Source organism: Scleropages formosus, chromosome 24 (genome assembly GCF_900964775.1).
Source record: "Scleropages formosus chromosome 24, fSclFor1.1, whole genome shotgun sequence".
Lineage (NCBI taxonomy): Eukaryota > Metazoa > Chordata > Actinopteri > Osteoglossiformes > Osteoglossidae > Scleropages > Scleropages formosus.
In genome coordinates this window covers 948,069-961,346 of record NC_041829.1, presented here as the reverse complement: position 1 = coordinate 961,346, position 13,278 = coordinate 948,069, and the positions used below count along the sequence as shown (strand labels likewise).

Genomic DNA, 13,278 nt, shown 5'->3' with positions numbered 1-13,278 from the left:
TGTGTGCTCAGTCCCCTCCTGCACCCCCTGTTCCCCCATACCATGCGTTTGCTTATCACACCAGTATGTTGTTAAGTCTGCAGATGACATTAGGTGATAGACTGGAACAAAAGACAATGGTGAGGCTGCTTGCAGGGGGTAAGTGCAGAACTTGGTGAGGAGGACTACCATGAAAACCTAGCTTCCAACATCAAAAGAGCCAAAGGCTAATTGTTTTACTACAGGAGAATCAGGACCAACAAGCACAATCCTATTCTTATCAGTGGTAAAGACGTAGGGTTAGTATTTTGAAGTTCCTTGGCGTTCACAACACAGAGGTCCTCTAGGACCTCCATTCCAGGCATGTCACTGTGCCCCTTAATCTCTCATCCTCTCATAAAACACTTCCAACAGTCGTAAACCACTTCCAACAGCCGCCAGTTGATCGCCTTTATCTCCTTTCTTACAAAAAAGAGTCCTCTGGGTTTTATGTAAATCTGCATTTCTCAGATATCTTATTGACACCAAAAGGGGCAAACTGACACCAAACTGCTGCCAGGGATGTGGCACTTTCTTGCATAGATTGTTCAGCAGTTAAACACACACACACACACATTGTCAGAACCGCTTGTCCCATACGGGGTCACGGGGAACCGGAGCCTACCCGGTAACACAGGGCGTAAGGCCGGAGGGGGAGGGGACACACCCAGGACGGGACGCCAGGCCGTCGCAAGGCACCCCAAGCGGGACTCGAACCCCAGACCCACCGGAGAGCAGGACTGCGGTCCAACCCACTGCGCCACCGCGCCCCCGCGCCCCCGGAGCAGTTAAACATTCTTTAACATTATAGCAACATCTAGGCATAGCAAAGCTTTGTAAAATCAAATTTTCATTCCACACTCCCCGCTTTGAGACGTTTTCCAACGTCTCACCAAATACCAGCAGCCTAAAACCCTTTGGGCAACTCAGCCAGGGCCTCTGTCCTGTCATCCTCCTTGGGAAACTGCTGATAATGGGTGTACATTTGCAAGTTCAAAGGGGAGACGGAGCTCAGTAATATACGTTTTAAGCAGGAAAACCTGCAGCATAGCAACATAAGAAAGATAAACAAAAGTATTCCAAAGATCAAGAGAGCTTGTAACCAGTCTGCCCACCTGGAGAAAAAGGAGTCGAACCAGGATCTTTCAGCTCCAAAATCGTGAAACTTCTTCCCTACTTCATAAATGTGGTCGGCAAGAGAATCTACATGTTTCGAGTGGTCTGGTATATATGTGCAACATTCTTTACCTATCACTGCACATGTACCTCCTGATGCTGCTAAGAGGTAATCCAGAGCCATGCAGTTCTGGAGTGCTACAGTGCATAGTGCAACCATTTCGGCAGAGATATCTTTAAGGGCCTTTGCTGTACTATTAGCTGTCTTCCAAGGCCTTAGATAGATAAATAAGTTGTCTGGCCGCTTTCCCCGAACCGTACGAGGGAAATGCAATCATCCAGAATCGTTTGGTTTCAGAAATGCCAATACCAGATGAATCATACGTAATTGACTTTTTTTTACCCTTTGAGCAGAGCTAGCAGGATGCCATGGTGGTTGGGCAAGGACCCACACATAGGGAACGATGTACCCCACATAGCAAGATCCAGTCCAAATCACGGGCAGCTAAGGATACCCCCTTTTCCCACATATCCAAAATGTGCCATTAGGTGTGTAGTGAAGAAGTGAGGAAATGAGTTCCCACTGGAAAGTGGAGTCACCAGTAATGGTCAGGTTTGGTACATTCACTATCATACTGGGAGCATCAGTAGTGAGGTAGAATGCAGTGTGATTACAGCTAGACTCGCCTAAATGCTGAGGGTACAGTGAGAGCTGTTTGGCGTCTGTGAAGTGTCTTGAAAAGCAGAGTGACCCTAAGGCCTCAGTCGTAAGGGTGATATATGGAACCCTTACGTGGCTGCTGTTTCGTTTGGTGAAATTCCAGAGGAACGACTGGGTTCGATCCCTGCTCGGTCTGCGTGGAGTTTCCATGTGTTCCCATGGCTTTAGGGAGAACCCTGTCCAAGTGGGGTCCTGTTTGACCGTTGCACCAAGAATCCATTGAGTGCGGATCCAATGAGTGCTGATTTTAACTGCTTGAACTTCATGTTACATTTATTAACGGGTGACACTTTTTCCTCCCACAGTCTAAAGACGTGTTTCAGATGAATTAGTGACTTTAAACTGCTGTCGTGTGAGTGGCTCCCATTGCCCTGGTGCATACATGAGTGATCGGCAGTAGGCAGCATATGTAGCTTCTGCAAGGTACCTTGCATTTTGTCTCCCAGCCACCCTTCATGTCCTCACCAGGCTGCCTACATGTGCAACATCTCCAGTTACCGCTTTAGTCACTAACTGCCCCACTCCTTTGCCGTGTCCTCTTAATGAAACCCCTGCAGACTTGCACTGCACTGGGTTGCACTTTATGTAATTTGGAGATCATCATCTCCACATACATGTGCCATTACTGTTTATTTACTATATTCTACTTATTGTTTTTTGTATGTTGCAGTACTATATACTCTATATTTAGATGTTGTCACTCCAAGGAGTTGCAGAAATTTAATTTCTTCATACTAATTTAAGTAAAGGTGCAACGTCTCCCGCAATGTACAAACACTCGCTCCCGGCTGCGATCGCCAGTATTTCCCGTCGACACGTGTCACGTGATGCTAGGACAACGCGGAAGTGGAGCTGTGGCTCGTCGGCGGGCGGTGTTTCGGAGCGTCGTTATCCCACAGCAGTGTGTCACTCCAGCTCTGCCTTCTTCCACTGCCGACTATTAATTGGCCAAAATGAGCACAGAGAAGTACCCTCGCTCTTCCATCGAAGACGACTTTAACTATGGCACGAACGTGGCGTCAGCGAGCGTCCACATCCGGATGGGTGAGTAAGTAACTGGGCCGGATGGCGCAGTGAGCTGGAGATAAACTAGCGACCCGAAACGCCGCCGACAGCAGTCCTAGTTTAGTAAGCATGGTTGTTTACTGTTACATTACTGTACGCTGCACCTACTAATGTGAGAAACCAACCTTCACGTCCCTTTTATCCTTTACACTTGTGTCGGTCACTTGTCACGGAGACGCCGTGTTACTTTCGGTTTACATCGTAACATACTTACTTAGCACTACTCATTTCTGTCAGCTCGGAGTCGGCCTCAGTTATGTGGCGACCTGAGTTAATACTAAGTGCCCTACTTCTCTACACATCACTGAAATAAAGGAGGCAGCTCTAACCACTGTGCCACCTGCTGGCCCATCTCACATCTTCTCAGTTCCTCTGGTGCCTCAGAGTCCAGTGGCTCCAGGGGGCCCTGTCCATGTGGGGTCCTGTTTGCACCAGCAGTCTGTTCAGTGTGGATCTAATGCTGATTTTAACTGCTGGAATGTTGTGCTACATTTATAATGGGTGACAATTTTTTTTTCTTTTTTACCTGTCTCCTGAGAGCAGACTTTCTGCGGAAGGTCTACACCATCCTCTCTCTGCAGCTCATCCTCACCACCGCAGTTTCAGTTCTCTTCATGTTCTGTGATCCCATCAAGAGCTTCGTCCATGCGAGGTACTGACTGCATGGCCTGGGGTCGCTGTGGGCACTCAGAACCTGTGAAACACAGTACTTTACCGTGGTCTCTCCTGTGCTGTAAACCTCGTTGTGGCCCTGCTGACCTTTCAATAGCTCCTATTTATGATCCTTCTATGGGACTTAATGCTCATTAGCACAAAATCATGACTTTAGAAAGCACACATAGCATGTGTCTTAGTGTATGTGAACATTCGTTGTCTCGGAGAAGTTGTTTGTTGGTATGAATGTCAGACAATCTTCGGAAGCTATAAAAACACAGTGTGATGATTCTGACTGGTCGCCTCCTGTGTGTGAAAGTGAACACCAGGAACCTGTGAGTCGCCATGCCCACTTAACACCGCTGACATCGGTTTTTCTGAAGAGCTCACAATTGATGCAAGTTCGGTGCCTTGTTAAAAGTGTTCCTGTTTTCACAGCCCCTCCCTGGTCCTGTTGTCGGCAATTGGCTCGCTGGGTCTGATTTTTGCCCTCGCAATCTACAGACATCAGCATCCCGTCAACCTGTACCTGCTGCTGGGCTTCGTAAGCATCTTCCCTAAGTGTGCTATAAAGCATAGGAAAAGGCATCGTTGTCCTGCAAAAGTGTTTGACAAGGGTGTTGTGCTCAAGTGTGCGACACCTGAATAGAAATGTGTTTCTTTCAGACTCTTTTGGAGGCCGTGTCTGTGGCTACAGCTGGTAAGTTTACAGTCGAAGCAAGTGGCTGAACTTCAGTCTTCACTTTGTTGCTTGGGACTGTGCTGCTTGACCCGCCGTGGCCTTGCTGGACCAGAGTTCGGGTAGCCCTGGTTGTCAAGATGTACTGATGGACTGGGTGTGCCTTGCATTGGCTTCTACTTCACAGTGACCTTCTATGAGTACTCCATGGTGCTCCAGGCCTTCGTGCTCACGGCCGCTGTGTTTGTGGGCCTGACCGCCTACACCTTCCAGTCTAAGCGGGACTTCAGCAAACTCGGAGCTGGGTATGACTGTACGCCTCTGCACCTCCCTGCAACCCCTGCATCAAATGATACTTATTATTGCTGTTGTACTGTTCTGCACAGTACGGGTAATTTTACCACAGGTTTTAAATGGATACCTCCCTCTCTCACTCAGAACTGCTGAATATTTCTCAGCAATTGAGAAGGTTCTCAAAACTCACCTGTTTTGGACCCAGTTCTTTGATGTCCTTTGTGGTTGGTAAACATTTTATAAAAAAAAAAAAAAAAAAAAAAACAAATTAATGCTTGTTCCCCATTCTGTGTTGTGTAGCTTAGTGCAGTGCCTCTGTGTGCCAGTGTGCAGACTGGCACTTGTGCAAGCTCTCTTGTTCTTTCACACAAGTGCTTAGTTAGACACACTAGGATTAGCTGGTAGCTCCCAGCATTTTGGAATCTGCTGATGTGCCGAAGCTGGTAAAGACCTATCAAGTCTTATCGTGGTCCCTCTTGATCACAGCCCACCGTTCCAGTGTATGGTGCTGCATATGATGTGTCTCTCCCAGGTCCCCGGTTGCTGTTGGCTAAAGAGCTTGCCAGATCCAGGTTGTTGTGGCTGATGCAACCACGCAGTTTCAGTGTTAAACCCTCACCACTTTGATCAAAGCTATTTGTCGAAATGGGAGGGAATGGAAGTGGTTTAAAGTTCCTTCTTCTAAGCAGGTTTGTCTCAGTTGGGAACTGTCACTGATTACGTTCAACTGCTGTTGTTACAGACTGTTTGCCGGCCTGTGGATTCTGATCATTGCCAGCTTCATGAGAGTAAGTGCAGTTTTGTCCTCCACGCTCATCACAGCAAGTGTGGAGTTTTTCTTGTAGTTGCGTATCCCAACGGTGGCACTGTGTGGTGCCCCAGGGCTGCACCCCACATGCACTCAGCAAGGTGCCTCTGTGCCCCACAGCTGTTCTTCTACAGCGAGACGGCGGAGCTGGTGTTCGCTGGCGCCGGGGCCCTGCTCTTCTGCAGTTTCATCATCTACGACACGCACCTGCTGATGCACCAGCTGTCCCCCGAGGAGCACATCCTGGCCTCCATCAACCTCTACCTGGACATCATCAACCTCTTCCTGCACATCCTTCGAGTTTTGAACTCCATGAAGAAGAACTGATTCCCTGTGCTGCGAGAGGACAACCCTGGTGCTGCCGCTGGAGTCAGAGCAGCTCTTATGCAGTGCACATTCAGTGCAGCAACTACTTCTTGTCTTGGGTTTCTTTTTAGTGGCTTTGTCTGATTTCTGCATGGATGTTTTTAAGTCCTCTGCAGTATTGGTTTGATGTAATAAGTTTAAGACAGTATTTTTGCCAGCTGTACATTTGATGATGCAGAATTCACGTAGTGATTTGGGATCATGCTGCTCATGTGGATGAGCTTGAAATGAGGGAGTATTTCATGTATCTTTCTTCTGGTGATTTATTGAAAATTTCAAAGCGTTGGTCATCATCTGCATCACTTGCAATCCTTGGAGAATTAGAACTAAATACAGAAATTGAAATCAGCCAGAGGATTTGGGGAATAAAGATGGACAAAGCATTCTGGGACCAGATCTTTAAATGTAATTAGTTATGCTTAATATTAAAACTGTAATCTATATGTACGAGCGCGTCAATATGTGTAGGGTTCGGGCAGCGGGTCTCATTGTAGGTTGTCATTTTACTTAACCTCTACATCATGATTTATATACATAATTAAGTATGTTGTAATTTGTACACTTGTAGCATCTTGAATCTCTTTAGTATAAGCTTTGGTTCAACAAAGTAGTAATGTAAGGTGTTAAAGGGATCAATTGAAGGCAACTACATACCTTACAGTGGGGGTGTAGAGCATATATGAGTTTAATTTCCTGGTTTCCAAGTAATTTATAAGGACCGCTGAGTGCAATATCAAGAGTATGTAAGATGCAGTTCACTTGCACCGCTTGTGCTGAGGGTCATGTCACTTCTGTCTGTGTGCTCTGTTGCCAGAATAAAAGACCCGGTGAGAAGTCCTGCGCTGTCGGTGTTACTGCTGTCTTGGACCGGTGTTCGTGTTCCAGTTTACTGCCGAAAGATTCCTTTAATTACTGACTCCTTGTAGCATCTGATTTGCTGACTGTCACGTCCATTTCCACCAGGTTTTATTCCAGACCTGTATCAGTACTAGTGTCACCTATGGGGGCAGGTTTCTGTGGAGTTTGCAGGTATTTTGTTGGATGGGTTTAACAGATGGCAATCTGTGAGATCAGCTTCTGGAAAGGGGTGTTAGTCAGCAAGGTACCATTGACCTGGTGTGGCAGACATATTACCAAAGAGCACCGGCAAGAACCTACAGATCATGAAGAGACAGAATTACAGAAAATACAAATGGAGGTCATAATTTAGAATAAACAGAGTTCGGACACAAGCACGGAGTTCCTTTTTTGCTCGACCTTCGTGATGTGTTTTGGTAAACCTCCAGTGAAACACTATGGGGTAGGTTCCAATACAGAAATAACCGCAAGGTTTTCAACATATACTTAGGTTCATGTACAGTTTGAGTTCTGGAGAGAACTTTCCAAGGGCTCTTTGCTGTGGCAGCAGGTAGTGGAATATTAAAGTTCCTGCCTTTGGTTTTTATGAGTTCAAATTCCACTCTTTGCTGTAGTATCCCTGATCAAGGTATTTGCCCTAAATTAGTTAAGTAGCAATTACCTAGCAATATGAATGGGTAAATCCATGTAAGTACCTTAACATTGTAAGTCACTTTTGTAGAGAAGTATCAGCTAACAAATGTAAATAACGGACCGCATGAGCTGTTACCTGTATATGTATAATTTGTTTTTAAAATTATTAAACTGAAGAACATAAATATAATCTTTGATTTATACTGCTTATGAGCTGAAGAGCCCTGGTGCGCATGTTGTGTGCGAAACGACCGCTAGATGGCAGCATTGGCCGTGTCCTTTTGCCGGAGCGACTGTGTGTGTGACAATGCCCTTCCTACAGCAGCAATGTGAACTTCCAATAAAAATAACAATGTGATATGGAAAGAAAATAAGTTCTCACAGAATACAGAGCTCTTGGATTTTTCCTTATCAGAAGGGTTATGGACAAAATCCAGACAGCCCTATAAAGTCTGGAGTTTTGACAGTTACTCTTCTGTAATCCATTCAAGACCAAACTCAAAAGACAAAATGGATTAGTAACTCTTACACATTTACTGTATTTATATTTGCATGTATTCATTTAGTTCTCACTTTTTATGTTGCAATCAAGGACAGTAAGTGTATTGAAACCTCTAAATACAATCTGTACATTTACATTTATTCATTTAACAGATGCTTTTCTCCAAAGTGACATACATCTCAGAGAAAATACAATTTGTACATTACATCAGGAGAAAGAGACACAGTTGCAGACATGTGATTCTTAAGTAAACTTAGTGTGTTTCTTTCAACTTCATGCACCAATATTCATTGTACGAGTAGGTGCATGAACTCAGGATAGACTAATCCTGATCATCTTCCTACAAGTTTTTTTTTATTAAAAAAAGGTATACAAATATTTACATGCAATGCCAGAGTAGTGGCTGGGTAAAGGATTATCTGGGGATGATCATAAAATTACAATACATGAACATTTACACCCTACATGAGCTTGAGAGATCATGGGTGGAGTGGGTCCAGAGAAGGTGAGTTTTCACACACACACACACATTTTCAGAACCGCTTGTCCCATACGGGGTCACAGGGAACCGGAGCCTACCCGGCAACACAGGGCGTAAGGCCAGAGGGGGAAGGGGACACACCCAGGACGGGACGCCAGTCCATCACAAGGCACCCCAGGCGGGACTTGAACCCCAGACCCACCGGAGAGTAGGACTGTGGTCCAACCCACTGCGCCACCGCACCCCTGGTGAGTTTTCAGACCCTTTTTAAATGTAGACAGAGTTTCAGCAGTTCTGAGTGAGAGGGGGAGGTTATCCCACCACAACAGAGCCAGAATGTAGATCCTCCTTACTTTACCTTTTGTGCTTGGGACCACCATGTGAGCAGAAGCAGATGAGCGAATGGGTCTGGCTAGGGTGTACCGGTTGATCAAGTCTTGTACATAGCTGGGAGCAATTCTATTGGTGCATTTGTAGGCAATAACCAGGGTTTTAAATTTGACAAGAGCAGCTATAGGAAGCCAGTGGAGAGAAATGAGTAGAGGAGATACATGGGAACGCTTTGGCAAGTCAAGCACAACTCATGCAGCAGCAGTGTTTTGTATCAGCTGCAGAGGTTTGATGGCAGTAGCAGGAAGGCCAGACAGGAGAGAGTTGCAGTATCCAGACAGGATGTCACCATGGCCTGGGCAAGTAGTTGAGCAGAGTCAGTTGTGAGGCAAGGATGGATTCTGCTGATATTATGCAGGATGTATCTGCAGGACCAGGTCGTGGCTTCAATGTGCTGAGAGAAAGACTTGAGTCAATCATCACTCCCAGACTCTTAGCTGAGGAGGTGGGCAAAATGAATGAGTTATCCAATTTGATCGATAGATCGTGACAGGAGGACAGGCCAGCTGGGAGGTGAAGAATCTCTGTAAAGCCACAAAACCTTCTGGAATGTGTAAAATATACAAAAACGTACGTGTACAGATGTATGCAGTGGAAGACGAGCTGGGATTCTTTGTTCTGAGCTTCAATGAGCTTTGATGGGTTTCAAGTGTTCTCTTGAACTGTGGAATTGAGCCTGTATCTGTGAGTGGCAGCTTTTCAAGCCATTACTGCATGAGCAGTGAACTGTACAGATATGTTTTTATAATTGTGCTGTATCTTCTTTTGCGGTTTCTGCTCAGTGAAAAGCCAGGCTGGGTGTGATCCACAAGTGGTGCCGCCACTCCACGGAACCAGGCTAGGTTCTGAGACAGCTCTGACAGAAGATCCAGTGGACATCAGTTGAGGACAAGGGGCTGATGTCACTCCCAGGAGGTCAGGCGAAACCCGGGCAGAGGCACCTTGTCAATGGCTTCATCTCTACGTTGGTCCCCCTCCCAGCACCCCACCCCTGAGCATCACAGGACCGCCACTTTCAAGTGCTCCTCCTGTGAAACCAGTGAATGGAGCCAGGTTGAACAATGCCCCCCTTGGGCCTCAATGGAGGAGCTCTTCAGAGGGCCCACACTAGTGAGGCTTCCTCTGCTGTCAATAGGGAGCAGATAAATGGGAGAAATCCACTTAAAATTCCATTGTGCTCTGGCAGTATTCATGCACAGGACATTGAGAAATTCCGGGGAGATTACAGCCGGGCTTTGATCCCAGTGCCCTCAGTCCCTTGAGGAGCACCTGTTGGGTATAGTGGAGGAACATCATCTGTCCTGGGGTGTGATGCGAGTCCCGTGGAAAAACAGCATACATCACCGGAGCCTCCGCAATTAATACATCAGCATCACATCCAACCAAAATATAAATAAATTAAAGGAATCTGGCGGAATTATAAGAGAAGATATCAGTTTGTAAGAAACTCCAAAGTGGGAAAAAGATTTTTTAAATTTCACTTTTTTTGTTTTTCCCAGCTCAGCAGTCACTATTGTCATTGGTCCAGTTTAGTACTATTTCATAGCACACATTCACCTGTAAGGCTGTGTAAGGCTGAGAAATGAAAAATGAGAAAGGAAGAGACTAACGGGACCAAACAGATTCCCTATGAGATGATTCTGTCAGGTGAAAACACCCCGTGACGTCTTGCTCTGGCCTGATGGTGCCATTTTCTCCACCTGAACTGTGATCTCCACACTGTTTCAGACTCTTATTTCTAACGCTGCACATGGAAACAGGGGTATATTTTTTGAAACGAATGCATTCATTTCCCCAAAACAGCTCTGCTCTTGGGGGGAGTATTTTTTGTGTGGAACATCCGGTTTTTGGGTTCCCTTTAGATGGAAACTCCTTTGGAGAAGAAGAAATGTGCTCATCTTCTTGCTTTTGGAGGCTTTTAGCATTTTAAAACCAACAGCATATCCCTCAGTACTAATAGTAATGAAATACATTTGTCACAAAAGGACTTTAAAGGTCAGTGGTGCCACAATATTCCCTGTGATGGACTGGCGTCCCGTCCGGGGTGTACCGGACGCAAGGCTGAGGAGGGTCGGCGACTTCTTCCGCAATGTCAGGATGGAACATCTCAAGAAACTGTAAGGTTACAGTTTAAAACGCTGAGCACATGTACATTATGTTAAATTGTCTGTTCTGTTTCTGGTCCCAAAATTGCTATAGTCCCTGTTAGCTGGTATTACACTTGAAAAGACAAATACTCTATGTATTCCAGCAGTTGCCCTGACTTTGTCTTCAGGGGTATTGATCTGTATGGCCCGGTCCCTCTTCTAATAGAGCAACAAGGCGAAGAACACACACCAGCTTACTGAGAATAGTTTTATTTCTCACAATGGGACTGATGCGTTTCATTTATTGTGCAAACAATGGCACAGACAATCCTGACAATACATGGTTCCAAATGATGAAACAGAACTACAGCAAATACAGATGGAGATAATAATTCAGAATGAATTGAGAGTTCGGACACAAGTATTAAGAAGGGCAGAAACGAATTGAATTAAGGACTAGATTAGAAAAAAACGGTAAAGAAATGTCTTCATTGAATACATTTTCTTATGTAAAGTATTTAATGAGCGAAATGAGTTTGCTTTACTTTACTACTTTACTTTGCTTTACTACTATATATATATGGAAGGGGGATTCTGAGCACCTAAGCCCTTAACTACTTGAGTGCATCTTCTGATTTTTCTACTGAGAGCAGCACAAGCATATGGGCACCACGCTCCTTTATGCCAAAGAACACCTGTGCCGGTACACATCATACACCTCTGTTTTCTTTTCATCGCACCAGCTCCCGTGCCGGCATGCTTTTATGTTGCTTTTTCATTTATTTCTCTCTCCATCCCCCCTCCCCTTTATTTCCTTTCTAATTCGACAGGCCTTGAACCGGCTGCTTACGACATATTTTCCGTAGTTCAAGTGATTTCGCAGCGGGGTCGCACCTCTGATGTCGGCCAGCGGGGCTGGGTGGGGACCGTGGGAGGTGTAGGCTTGGCAGGAGCCCGAGGGTCCAGCAGGGTACGGTGCACGTGGGTCGGTGAGGTTGGGTAACGTTGACTCATGGGGTAAGTCCGTTCGGAGCCTGGGCACATGCTCAAAGGCAGACAAGGGTGCGGGAAACTTCAATGCTCGTTTTTCGTCTCTTCTCTGTCTCACTTTTTCCGCCTTCCGTTGATGTGCGGACCCTCTGGGAAGATCAGTGGCGCTGATGAAAGTTGAGTGACGCAGGCATACACAAACACGGAGACCCATAAATATGCCCTTTCACGCATTATTAACCTCGGGATGCTGGAAGATGTTCAGAAATCGTTCTTGGGTACCTAACCTTTTACGTAACGTATCTCATTTGCTCAGGATAAATAGAGAAAGAGTTTAATGGGCTGGCTGCTCAGTGAAGCATCTTCAGGCATGTGGCCGCTGAGAACTGGAGCCATGAGCTGCTCTTTAGATGCACAAAGACAACGTGCAGCCTGGTCTGGGGCAGGAGCCATTAGACATGCATTCCGGCCGCCTTCTTACCACACATGTCCTCACCGCCATTGTGTCCACTGTCACTTACCATTAAGCACTGTCTTCCATGAAGTCGCTGTTGCTCCAAAATAAAATTTCACGCGGTTAATTGCGTGTGATACTAGTGGCTGGTTTTAGCTCTGGGACAAGAGCTGCTCTTGCTCACACGCTTTGATGTCTTTCTCCATTCTGCTGGATCAGCCTTTCTGTCCTCCTCACTGATCGTTTAATAATAGCTGGGATGGAGGGGCACCGGCCTTTGTTTTTCTTCAGCTTTATCCGCCGGGGTTACTGGGTGGTTACCGCACTGTCCATCTTCCTTGGAGGCTCAGAAAAGGAGTCCCCTTTGGCTACAGCAGCACAAAACACGTTTTCAGAGAGAGGATTACTCCGCTTGCGCTCGGTCCGCTCGCTGAGAAACTAGAAAAACATCTTTTCTACGCCTCTGAGCTTGAGCTCAGCCGACAGCAGTTAAATGTGTCATGTTATCAGATCAGAAAGTGCTTCATACACCGCGCAAGGAATATCCCTTTCCTACTATTGTAGACAGATAGTCGCGGAAACAGGAGAAAAAGCAATAAGAGCCAGTTTGATGTCCCTTGTTAACATTGTAGCTTATTATTGTCTGAATATTTATGTATTTTACATTTATTTATTTAACGGACACTTTTTTCCAAAGCAACTTCCAATGAACTCTGTGTAGTGTTATCAGCCCACACACCTTATTCACCAAGGTGACTTACACTGCTAGATACACTACTTACACTGGGTCAGTCATCCATATATCAGTGCAACACACTCTCTCTGTCACTCACACACTATGGGAGAATCTGAACAAAGCATGTTTTGGACTGTGGGAGGAAACCAGAGCACCCAGATGAAACCCATGTCCTCTTACACCACCCAGGTGCTGTGAAACAGCAGCACTACCTGCTGTGCCACCATGCCATCCGTAATTGTTTACTACTGTACGAAATGGAAGAGCTGAGAAGAGAGATGCGCTTGAAGTCGAGGAAAACAGAAATGAGACTGTACACAGTACATGAAAGGAAGTACTTTGATGCATTTTACATGTAATTGAAATTCTGCGCTTCCCCTGCAGATACACTTCAGGATGTGCCTCTTCGCTACAGTAATTGAGGAT

The 13,278-nt window shown here is 45.8% G+C and overlaps 1 protein-coding gene across 1 annotated transcript; it reads left to right on the top strand.

Moving 5' to 3' along the window:
- Nucleotides 1-2,669: 2,669 nt before the first annotated feature.
- tmbim4 (transmembrane BAX inhibitor motif containing 4) lies at nucleotides 2,670-6,552 on the top strand. Its single transcript, XM_018755671.2, has 7 exons — nucleotides 2,670-2,899; nucleotides 3,464-3,572; nucleotides 4,013-4,118; nucleotides 4,241-4,274; nucleotides 4,441-4,558; nucleotides 5,290-5,335; nucleotides 5,476-6,552. Exons 1-7 carry the CDS (start codon nucleotides 2,809-2,811, stop codon nucleotides 5,680-5,682), a joined length of 711 nt encoding a protein of 236 aa, XP_018611187.1. The 5' UTR covers nucleotides 2,670-2,808; the 3' UTR covers nucleotides 5,683-6,552.
- Nucleotides 6,553-13,278: the final 6,726 nt, after the last annotated feature.

Bases quoted from the DNA above. Each gene is read 5' to 3' on its own strand.
- tmbim4 (XM_018755671.2), top strand. From the start codon at position 2,809: ATGAGCACAGAGAAGTACCCTCGCTCTTCCATCGAAGACGACTTTAAC. The intron at 3,573-4,012 runs GTACTGACTGCA...CTGTTTTCACAG, and splicing joins AAGAGCTTCGTCCATGCGAG to CCCCTCCCTGGTCCTGTTGT. The intron at 4,119-4,240 runs GTAAGCATCTTC...TGTTTCTTTCAG, and splicing joins TGTACCTGCTGCTGGGCTTC to ACTCTTTTGGAGGCCGTGTC.